Genomic DNA, 12,120 nt, shown 5'->3' with positions numbered 1-12,120 from the left:
GCATGAGTGAGTGACGTTAGGCATACTGATGTATGAGTACAATATTATACATATGAATAATGTCAAAGTATACTGATGTATGAGTACAAAATTATACATATGAATAATGTCAAAGTATACTGATTTATGAGTACAATATTATACATATGAATAATGTCAAAGTATACTGATGTATGAGTACAATATTATACATATGAATAATGTCAAAGTATACTGATGTATGAGTACAATATTATACATATGAATAATGTCAAAGTATACATCTTCAAGTATACATCTTCATTCCAGGATAAAACTGAATAAGACCAAAAAACATTAATAAATCTCACTTTTTGCTTAGAAAATCTAACTCTTGGCTTTAATATTATACATATGAATAATGTCAAAGTATACATCTTCAAGTATACATCTTCATTCCAGGATAAAACTGAATAAGACCCCAAAAATTAATAAATCTCACTTTTTGCTTAGAAAATCTAACTTTTGGCTTTAAAAATCTTAACATTTTGCTTAGAAAATATAACTTTTTTACTCAAAATCTATTTTGCTTAGCAAATCTCACATTTTGGTTTGAGAAAACGTTTTTACCTTGAAAATCCCCCCTTTTTTACTTACAAAATTTCACTTCCTGCTTTGAAAATCTCACTTTTTACATAGAAAATCTAACTTACTTTCAAAACCTTACTTTTTTTTCTTAGAAAATCTTACTTTTTACTTGAAAATCTAACTTTTTGCTATAAAAATCTCCCTTTAAACTTAGAAAATCTAACTTCCTGCTTTGAAAATCTCACTTTTTACTTTGAAAATCTCACTTTTTACTTGGAAAATCTAACTTTTTTCTTAGAAAATCTCCCTTTTTGCTTAGAAATGCTAACTTTTTGCTATAAAAATCTCCCTTTAAACTTAGAAAATCTAACTTCCTGCTTTGAAAATCTCACTTTTTACTTAAGAAAATCTATCTTACTTTCAAAACCTTACTTTTTTCTTAGAAAATCTCCCTTTTTACTTAGAAACGCTACTTTTTTGCAATAAAAATCTCCCTTTAAACTTAAAAATCTAACTTCCTGCTTTGAAAATCTCCCTTTTTACTTGGAAAATCAAAATTTTTACTTTGAAAATCTTGCTTCCAGCTTTGAAAACCCCTTAAAAACCAATCTTACAGTGCAATACCTAATACCTATACCTGCCTACGCCTACATGAACACCTTAAAAAAAAAAAAAAAAAAAAAAAAAAAATCCATTTAATAGCTTATGGCATAACACATGACAACAGAAAACGGGAAAAAAAAGAGCACCAAGGATCTGTCCAAAGAACGAGGTGTTGTTTTATCGGTCGCAGAAGCCATATTTTAAAAATAATAAAGTGTATAAAAGGGATTTTGACGAAGGAAGCATCTTTTTCTGGGCGAGAGACCTGTGCCGCCCAGTGAAACGCTCCTTTAGCATCATTTCTAAGGTATATAGCAGTTATATACCTTAGAAATGATGCTAAAGGAGCATTTCACGGAGCAGCACAGGTGGAGCCCAGAAATAATCAGTTAACCCTTTTACCCCCAGGTTATTTGGAAATTTCCAACCCTTAACCCCCAAGGGGTTATTTTTTCCCTAGCACATTTTGCAGTATATTTTTTTTTAAATTGCTTTAACAGCCCTAATTTTTGTCATAGAGAGGTCAGGTTGGTCTCATTCTCTTGGAAAATGCCTGAATTTTCTCAAAAAATTATCAAAAATATGAAAAAAAGAATTTTTATAGCATTTTTTTGCCAGGACGTACCGGTACTTCCATGGGGGTAAAGGGATGGCTTTTGTGAAACGTACCAGTACGTCCTTTGGGGGTAAAAGGGTTAAAAAGGGTTGTCCGGCCTTGCACGGCTCTCTGGGAGATGGAAGAGACGTTTAAAATTTGAGGGGACTTCTTGATATGACCTTAAAATGGGTTCCTAGTATCACACTGATAATTGCTGTGCTATAAGAGGACTTCTACTGTCTCCAGTCATGTTTTACTACAATACCTCAGTTTACAAGCAACGGGTTTCAGATATACACACTGGTAATCTCTATGCAATAAGAGGACTTCTACCGTCTCCATCATGTTTTTACTAAAGCAATACTACAATACTTCAGTTTACAAGCAACTCAGATAATGAGCAAATCGATATAAGGCACACGAGTGTAAAAAAATCAAATATTGTGATATTTTCAATAAAACAAATACACAGATGTTTAAAAATTTCAAACAACTTTCTCAATTAAGAACTAAAGAAACCATGCAAGTAAATATAAATTCCTAAGTCTTATTCCCTGCTGAAGGAAGAAAACTTAAAAATAAAGACCATTTCAATTATGCAAGTTTCATAGGTTCTTTCATTGCAATTACCGCAACGGGAACTTTTATAGCCGGGTTTGTGGTGACCTAATCTTCAAAAGTTCAAACTTGCAACGAATGTTTTCATGTTGAACAGGCTGACATAAGTCTTTTTGTAGTTTATATATGAAGTATCTGTTTTAATGATATTACTGTCTTTAAATTATTTTATCTTAATTGTACACTACTACTTATACTGTTAATTTATTTCCTTATTTCCTTTCCTCATTGGGCTTTTTTTTCCCTGTTGGAGCCCTTGGACTTATAATAAGCATCTTGCTTTATCAACTAGGGTTGTAGCTTAGCTAGTAATAATCATAATAATAATAAAAATAATAAAATTCTATCAAGAGTATAACACGGGACAGTAAGTGCAAACTGACACCATTATATAAGTAAATCTTAAAAAACTTTGTGTAATAATTTATTCTTTTCTCCTTTCTATTTCGTGTTACATACTGTAACTATAGTCCACTTCTTTTAGCGAGTCATATTTGCACCGACTCCCAGCGGTGCCCTTTTAGCTCGGAAAAGTTTCCTGATCGCTGATTGGTTAGAATTATCTTGTCCAACCAATCAGCGACCAGGAAACTTTTCCGAGCTAAAAGGGCACTGCTGCGAGTCGGTGCAAATCTGCCTCGCTAAAAGAAATGGACTATTAATACTTTCATGTATTTCATGTTATATAACTATGAATACAATTAGTTTCGTATTTTCTCTCACGGCTGAAATACACAATTCTTTCTAGTTCATGAAGGAAACAGATCCAGTTTTTCAGCATTCCAATGGTCTCTTTGTAACTCAACTCGCCCTGAATGGTAAGGTCTGACTGTACGTACCTAGATGAATAATAATTTGAAACAGATAAGTCCCATATAAATCAGAAAACAAGACCTATGCCCACCGGCTCTGATCAGGCCAGATAATTTGACGATGCAACAGGTCTTAGAACATTTTAGAAGCTAAAGATTTATCATCCTACAATAATGCAACAAGTCTTAGAACATTTTAGAAGCTAAAGATTTATCATCCTACAATAATGCAACAAGTCTTAGAACATTTTAGAAGCTAAAGATTTATCATCCTACAAGTCTTAGAACATTTTAGAAGCTAAAGATTTATCATCCTACAAGTCTTAGAACATTTCAGAAGCTAAAGATTTATCATCCTACAAGTCTTAGAACATTTCAGAAGCTAAAGATTTATCATCCAACAAGTCTTAGAAGATTTTAGAAGCTAAAGATTTATCATCCTTCATCTTTTAATACTGTACACTTAAAACAGAAATCACCGACATATTTCTTAGGAATTCGAGTCGACCCCAACCGTCAAACCATTTGCTCGTACATCTGAGGTCTACTTGAATCATTCATTCTACATTTTCCCCCACTAATAACAACCCCTTTTCTATTATCTTGAACTGGAGACAATAGAATTGTCCTCTTATGAACAGCAATAATAGTCCTCATAAACATGAAATATTTATTTGAGATGTCCCACGCCTTCAATTTTATTTAAGTCATTCATATCTATGTTAAAATCCATCCTCCAACCGGAAAAATGTCTGGATTGAAATGAAAACGTCGCAATAAATAAAGTTACGGGATGATACTAAAGGACTGTATAGGTAATATTAGGCTGGGAGCACACTAGCGACTCTGTGGCGCCACAAAGCCACAGCATCGTGTGGCGGGGATGTGGTCTCCCATAGGTTTCTATTGTTTTCAAAGCCATGCCACGCCTGTGGCGAGGATGAGCGACAGAGAGGCACAGTCACTAGTTTGCGCGGCAAAACTTGAAAACAATGGAAACCTATGGGAGACCACATCCCCGCCACACAATGCTGTGGCTTTGTGGCGCCACAGAGTCACTAATGTGCTCCCAGCCTTATTGTGTACTGAGTTATAAACAAAATACTAGAAGGGTAATTACTATGAGGGGACAGAAAGTATGTACTGTACGGAGTTAATGGAGTTATAAAAAGAATCATAACAAAAATAGAAGAGTTAATGGAGTTATAAAAAGAAACATAACAAAAATAGAAGAGTTAATAGAGTTATAAAAAGAAAACATAACAAAAATAGAAGAGTTAATGGAGTTATAAAAAGAAACATAACAAAAATAGAGAGCCCCAATAGGATGAAAATAATTTTTTTCCAGGCTGTGTAAATGTTTCACTTAGTATAATTTAATAAAAGGAAAACTAGGTAAAGAACATGACAAGCCCTTGCGAAGCCGTGTGCAGAGGTGACCGGGAAATGGCATAAAAGAAAAAAAGAAAGAATGAAAACTAGGACAGCCATAAACTGGTATCAAGAAATAATAAAGCTGAGATCTTTAAGAGCATGTTGCAAATGTTACATTTATGCCGAATCGGCGAAAAATTACTCGAAAACTAGTAGAAATAAAAAAGAAAGAATGAAAACTTGGAGAGGCATAAACTGATATCAAGAAATAATAAGGCGGTGATCTTTAAGAGCATGTTGCAAGTGTTACATTTATGCCGAATCAGCAAAAAATTACTCGAAAACTAGTAGAAATAAAAAAACTGTGCGAGCTATATCTATAGATCAGATTACTTTGAAAACTCAGAATGCATGTTCTTTACAATCTCTTCCTCCGCAGCAAATACCAGAATGGTAAAGAAGCCGATTAGTAGAATGAAAAAAAAAAAAAAAAAAACGTTACAATGAACCATTCGTAACTTGATTTTGACGGCTAAACGGAAGGCGTGAGTTGGATGGGGTCGTTAAACGAGGCCAAATAAAGGAAGGTTGAACTGTAAACATATAGCGACAAGAACAGTGCAGTTGTGCAGTCCTCACGCAGTTCTCAACGTTTGATAGGATACATTCCCTAACCCGCCCCACTGCTCAGTACATTCACACATAAGTCATTAGAATTATTCCTCTTCGCTGCCCCCCCAATTAGAGCTCATAGTCCCAAACGAAAGAATAACATATAGTGCATCATTTCCTCAACAATAAAAGTGGCGTGGAAACAGTGGAATACGTAAACACGGTAAAGACATGTGGAGGGGAAATAAAGAAATAAATAAACCTAAGGAAGAAATAAATAAACTGGGCACGTACGCAAATGTTTTCCGTCATCCTGTGGTTTTTTTTAATATGAACAGTAAAGGAAAAACACCAATAGAGGGGTTCTACAAAAATTTATAAACCTACAGTATACCAGAAGGGGGACCTATATAGGGGTTGGGGTGTCTATATTGCCTATAGGTTTTACCACTGACACTTTCAGGTTTCATGACCAAATTAAAAATAATATTCTTTAACTGTATCCAAGCTAATGAAGATTCAAAAAAACTATTTCACATACTGTACTAGATTGAAATTTTTATTTTCTTTATGCTGATCAAAATATTGTCACATCAATGTCTAAAGGAAAAGGTACAGTATTGAGAATTCTCTCGACGCAAAGTTTGCAAACGACAACTGGTGGCTACTTACAACCCTCGCGGCTCGTTCCTGACTCTCGCACTTCCGGCAGAACCAGGCTCCAGTCGGCACAGTGACTATACCGTAACATGCTGGAATAGAAAGGAGTTGAAATTAATGATGGCAAAATTTGGTCTTTTTCGGGTCATCAAGAATTTACAACAGGTTTCTACCAACATCCGCGCCGGTGATACGGTCGTTTCCCGGGGGGAAACTCAAGGGTCGTGAGATCTCGAACAGATGACGTCGAGACAGAGGGGGCTACGATGCATAAGATTCTTTCTCAAAAGACCTCGTGACTAACCTTCCTAATTCAATAATCGGGGTCATGAGATCTCAAACAGATTAAGACAGATGATGTCGGGGCATAGGGGGCTACGATGCATAAGATTCTCTCTCAAAAGACCTCATGAATGATCTTCCTAATTCAATAATGCAATTATATATTTCCATGCATAGACTGCACAGGGTAAAACTTTGCTCAAGGTACTGTCTTCTTTCTACAATTATATATTTCCATGGGTAGACTGCATGGGGTAAAACTTTGCTCAAGGCACTGTCTTCTTTCTACATTATTTGCAATTATATATTTCCATCCATAGACTTCATGGGGTAAAACTTTGCTCAAGGTACTGTCTTCTTTCTACATTATTTGTGTCAGATTATGCTAAACCATGCCAGAAAATGACTTTATAATCATGGCACTTGTCATAGCTAAAGAGGGCAAAATATAAAGAGTATAACCAAATTTCCAACTTGTTCTACATAAAAATGATTGCGCTAGTTTCAATTCCATGCACACAAAATAAAAGCTTCAACTGTTTGTTTCTTGTTCATAATAACGCCAATACATCTCAGAAATAATTCACTACACGACGTTCATTAATATCCAAAGGAACCTGCCTTACTAGCCTGCTAAAACTAAATATTTCCTAGAAGATAATTCAACAAGATACCCACCACAGCAAAATATTCTTAACCCTTTTACCCGCAAGCTATGTTGAACTTTCAAGCACATTTTTACTATATCTTTTTTTTTTTTAAATTGCTCTAACAGCCTTAATTTTCATCATAGAGAGGTCAGGTTGGTCTCATTCTTTTGGAAAATGCCTGAAGTTTCTCATAAAAGTTATCAAAATATGCAAAAACATGTTAATGACGGTGTTTTGCAAGGACGTACCGGTACGTCCATTGGGGGTGAAAATCTTTTTTCTAAAAATTGCTCTAACAGCCTTAATTTTTGTCATAGAGAGGTCAGGTTGGTCTCATTCTTTTGGAAAATGCCTGAAGTTTCTCATAAAGGTATCAAAATATGTAAAAACATGTAAATGACAGTGTTTTGCAAGGACGTACCGGTACGTCCGTTGGGGGGTGAAATGGATAAACATTAAATTATCTCAACACAGCAAAGAGGACCTCAAAGGTTTTACACCACCAGAGGGCTCTCAGTGCAGGGCAACGCAATACGCAACCTCGACTGGAAACGGATGCTGACATTCTCCAAAACGAGGACTTGGCCTCTCGAGAGATTCGGAAAGAAAAAAATCTAAGAGAAATTACCTAGGAAAGGAGTTCCCCCTTCACAAAGTCCTACATCTCACGTAAATAAAAGGACGAATAAATAATATAAATAAATCAATATACTTTATAAATAACTTTTTGCATTTAAAGGAGGAAATACTTTTGCTATTCATTTATTCAATGTTCTTGATATCTTAATTTTTACCTTTACTTTTTCTTCTCCATAAACCAGCTAGAGTTAATAAACAGTAAAATATACAGTGAACCCTCGCTACTTCGCGGTTCGACCATCGCGGATTCACCACTTCGCGGATTTTTTTCATAACCCATATATATATACATATTGGTAATAACAAAATCAACATACTGTACTGAATAATCAATATAATCGATGCAAAAACTAACCTATACACAGATGTGTAAATGCGTTTGTTTCTTCATTATGATCAGAGATAAACTAAACAAAACATTGGTTGCCATTTTATATCGTGCTTTTTGGCGTGTTTAGGAAACGCATGATATAAAATCGGCTTTAATATTTGTGCCTGTTTTAGTTTAGGGTACTGTAGTACATGCATTAAGTGTTCTGTACATTAAAGGGTAGTTTGTTAACAGTACTACGTTCAAGGGAAGGTTTTAAAAGTCTGAATATACATGTTAAATAAATAGGTAAATATGGTGTCACTACTTCGCGGATTTTCACCTATCGCGGCCGGGTCTGGAACCTATCTACCGCGATAAACGAGGGTTCACTGTAACTTCGGAAATCCTATAGAAAATATTGAACAAAATTATGAATAAATCAACATGCCCCTTTATACTGGTTGCTATCAAACAAGGATTCATTTAATTATTATTATTATTACTATCCAAGCCACAACCCTAGTTGGAAAAGCAAGATGCTATAAGCCCAGGGGCCCCAACAGGGAAAAATAGCCCAGTGAGGAAAGGAAATAAGGAAATAAATAAATGAAGAGAACACATCAACAATAAATCATTCTAAAAAAGGCAACAACGTCAAAACAGACATGTCATATATAAACTATTAACGTCAAAAACAAATATGTCATATATAAACTATAAAAAGACTCATGTCCACCTGGTCAACAAAAAAGCATTTGCTCCAACTTTGAACTTTTGAAGTTCTACTGATTCAACTACCCGATTAGGAAGATCATTCCACAGCTTGGTAACAGCTGGAATAAAACTTCTAGAGTACTGCGTAGTATTGAGCCTCATGCGCTGTAACAAGAACACCAGAATTTGCGTTGGAAAATGGCGAGTTTCCGAGATTTCAGCCGCGTCACCCGAGGGTTATCTGTCGGCTTATAATAACTTCATTGCCAAGGATAAAAAATGTGCAACGGTAAATTGTACTCTTGTATCACATTTACACTCAGGCACACTATTCCATCTTATTTCTCTTCCTCTTGTTTTTAGAATTTTTATAGTTATCTATTTCAATATTGTAACATTTTAATTGTTCATTAATTCTCTTAAGTTTATTTCCTTGTTTCCTCACCGGGATGCTTTTCCCTGTTGGAGTCCTTGGGCTTACAGCAGCTTGCTTTTCCAACTAGGGTTGTAACTTACATAAATATACCAAGGCACTTCCCCCAATTTTTGGGGGGTAGCTGACATCAACAAATGAAACAAAACAAAAAGGGGACCTCTACTCTCTACGTTCCTCCCAGCCTGACAAGGGACTCAACCGAGTTCAGCTGGTACTGCTAAGGTGCCACAGCCGACCCTCCCACATTATCCACCACAGATGAAGCTTCATAATGCTGAATCCCCTACTGCTGCTACCTCTGCGGTCATCTAAGGCATCGGAGGAAGCAGCAGGGCCTACCGGAACTGAGTCACAACCGCTCGCCATTCATTCCTATTTCTAGCACGCTCTCTCGCCTCTCTCACTTAGCTAGTAATAATAATAACAATAATAATAATAATGTTTACTTTTTATACAACTGTCATATTCTATCCCCAAACATTCAACACACATATTTGATCCCCCGGGTGCATACCGACCTCTTTAGCGATACCTGATCTATCGGGTGGGATTTTTCAATTTTGTCTGTATGACCCAAGAGTGGGATCAGTCCGGCTATTCAACACCCTAGTGCAACTGGTCAGGGAGGGAGGGAGGGAGGGAGGGGGGGCGACTGCATTTATGCTATTCAGTAAAGGCCAAATGAATGATGCTTAGCTTAATAAAAGCATTACGTGGTGTTAGGTAATATCATGTACAGTGAACCCTCGTTTATCGCGGTAGATAGGTTCCAGTCGCGGCCGCGATATGTGAAAATCCGCGAAGTAGTGACACCATATTTACCTATTTATTTAACATGTATATTCAGACTTTTAAAACCTTCCCTTGTACGTAGTACTGTTAACAAACTACCCTTTAATGTACAGAACACTTAATGCATGTACTACAGTACCCTAAACTAAAACAGGCACAAATATTAAAGGTGATTTTATATCATGCATTTCCTAAACATGCTAAAAAGCACGATAAAAAATGGCAACCAATGTTTTGTTTACATTTATCTCTGATCATAATGTAGAAACAAACTGGAGGTAGAGCTTTGCTTATTACCCAGACATATTTCCCATACTTTTCCCTTAGAACTACATCACATCTTCCTACTTTAGATATATATATAGATATATATATATATATATATATATATATATATATATATATATATATATATATATATATATATATATATATATATGTGTGTGTGTGTGTATATATATATATATATTTATATGTATACACATATACATACCTACATATATACATAAATACATGCATACACATATATATATATATTACTGTATATATATGGGTTATGGAAAAAATCCGCGAAGTGGTGAATCCGCGATGGTCGAACCGCGAAGTAGCGAGGGTTCACTGTATTGTAAATGCTCGAACTACAATTATTATACAAGGGGAATCACGAATGAATATGTAATGTAAGTTATCTGATCATGTAGTCCTTCCATGTCTCGAACACAACTACAGGGAATTATGAAAGGAACATTCGGTAAAAGATATTTAAAACTCTTGAGTCTTTTCTCGACTCAAACACAACTACAGGGAATTATGAAAGGAACATTCAGTAAAAGATATTTAAAATTCTTTAGTCTTTTTTCGACTCAAACACAACTACAGGGAATTATGAAAGGAACATTCAGTAAAAGATATTTAAAATTCTTTAGTCTTTTCTCGACTCGAACACAACTACAGGGAATTATGAAAGGAACATTCAGTAAAAGATATTTAAAATTCTTTAGTCTTTTCTCGACTCGAACACAACTACAGGGAATCATTAAGGGACATTCAGTAAAATGTATGTACAGTATAACGGCATCACAGGCGGAAGTTTATTAAACATCCGATATGTTAAGAAAAGTACAGGTCACATACCATAACCTTTGCAATTAACCTAAGGGGGCATATCCTTTCTGGACTGGCAGATTTATCAAGTGGCATACGCGAAAGTGAGATCGGATCATAAATATTTCCGAGGTCCTTTTACGTCAATGGGCGTGAGAAGAGGTGATGATGATTGTGCAGTTATTCGATACTGTATATTTACAGGAATAAATCTACTGGATCCTACCGAGGAGTATTCAACTTCTTCCACCAAAAAAAGGGATTTTGACGAAGGAAAAATCTATTTCTAGGCTCAACCTGTGCCGCTCCGTGAAACGCTCCTTTAGCATCATTTCTAAGGTATATAACTGCTATATATTACCAGAGAAAAAAGTTGCATAGGAATAGGGATGAACCCAGCTCGCTCACCTAAATTAGGTGTCGGTATATAGTAACTGGGGCGTGAAAACCACTATCAGAGGAGGTCTCGCGCATTTAGATATCTCCTCTTCAAATATCCCCGTTACTACGAGGTGCTGTTCTACATCCACTACTGATTGCTACTACCACTACCTCCACCCACGCCAAGTACGTCACTCCTTGCATAGCATCTTAGGTGTTTACCCGTGCGTTCCTTTGCTTGTGGTTTTGGTTCCTTCGAGTGCTTTTTTGCGCGAGACCACCAAAAATGAAGATAAATTGTTCAAATTACTAAAATCACTCTTTTCACATATCTGCTTGGTTACACATCAAAACGTCTTCTCGCACAACTTTGGCGATTGAAATCTAAATACCTTGGGGGTACACTCGGACACGCACACTATTCTATCTCATTTCTCTTTCTCTTGTCTTTTTATATATGAAAGATCTATTTTAATGTTTTCACTGTTCAAAAGATATTTTAATTTATTTGTTCATTACTTCCAATGTACAGTAGTCAACTTATTTCTTTGTTTCCTTTCCTCACTGGGTTGTTTTTCCCCGTTGGAGCTCTTGGGTTTATAGCATCCTGCTTTTTTTACTAGGGTTGTAGCTTAGCAAGTAATAATAATAATAATAACTGGATAGCACGCTTATGCAATTTATCCAAAAATATTATCACCCATGGTGACAATTTTTCTTGAACTTATAATTTCCGGTTTTCTTGACCTTATAATTTCCCGTTTTCTTAACCTTATAATTTCCGGTTTTCTTGACCTTATAATTTCCGGTTTTCTTAACCTTATAATTTCCGGTTTTCTTGACCTTATAATTTCCAATTTCTTAACCTTATAATTTCCATTTTTCTTGACCTTATAATTGCCGGTTTTCTTAACCTTATAATTTCCGGTTTTCTTGACCTTATAATTTCCAATTTCTTAACCTTATAATTTCAGGTTTTCTTAACC

The 12,120-nt window shown here is 35.5% G+C and overlaps 1 protein-coding gene across 6 annotated transcripts in view; it reads right to left on the bottom strand.

Moving 5' to 3' along the window:
* LOC137645906 (protein AF-10-like) overlaps nucleotides 1-12,120 on the bottom strand; it is an 80,492-nt gene that overhangs the window by 55,346 nt on the left and 13,026 nt on the right. For 5 of the 6 annotated variants that reach the window (XR_011045359.1, XR_011045360.1, XM_068378944.1 and 2 more), the window contains exon 2: nucleotides 5,836-5,915. The exons of the other annotated variant lie outside the window; for it this stretch is intronic. Coding sequence is in view for 3 of the 5 variants with exons in the window: in XM_068378944.1 (XP_068235045.1) it covers nucleotides 5,836-5,915 (80 nt within the window). In the remaining 2 variants the exon portion in view is untranslated. The remainder of the gene's footprint in view (nucleotides 1-5,835; nucleotides 5,916-12,120) is intronic. 6 annotated transcript variants of the gene reach the window in all.

This window comes from Palaemon carinicauda, chromosome 8 (genome assembly GCF_036898095.1).
Source record: "Palaemon carinicauda isolate YSFRI2023 chromosome 8, ASM3689809v2, whole genome shotgun sequence".
Classification (NCBI taxonomy): Eukaryota; Metazoa; Arthropoda; class Malacostraca; order Decapoda; family Palaemonidae; genus Palaemon; species Palaemon carinicauda.
The sequence above is the reverse complement of the archived record's forward strand: the minus strand, read 5'-3'. Positions and strand labels throughout refer to the sequence as shown.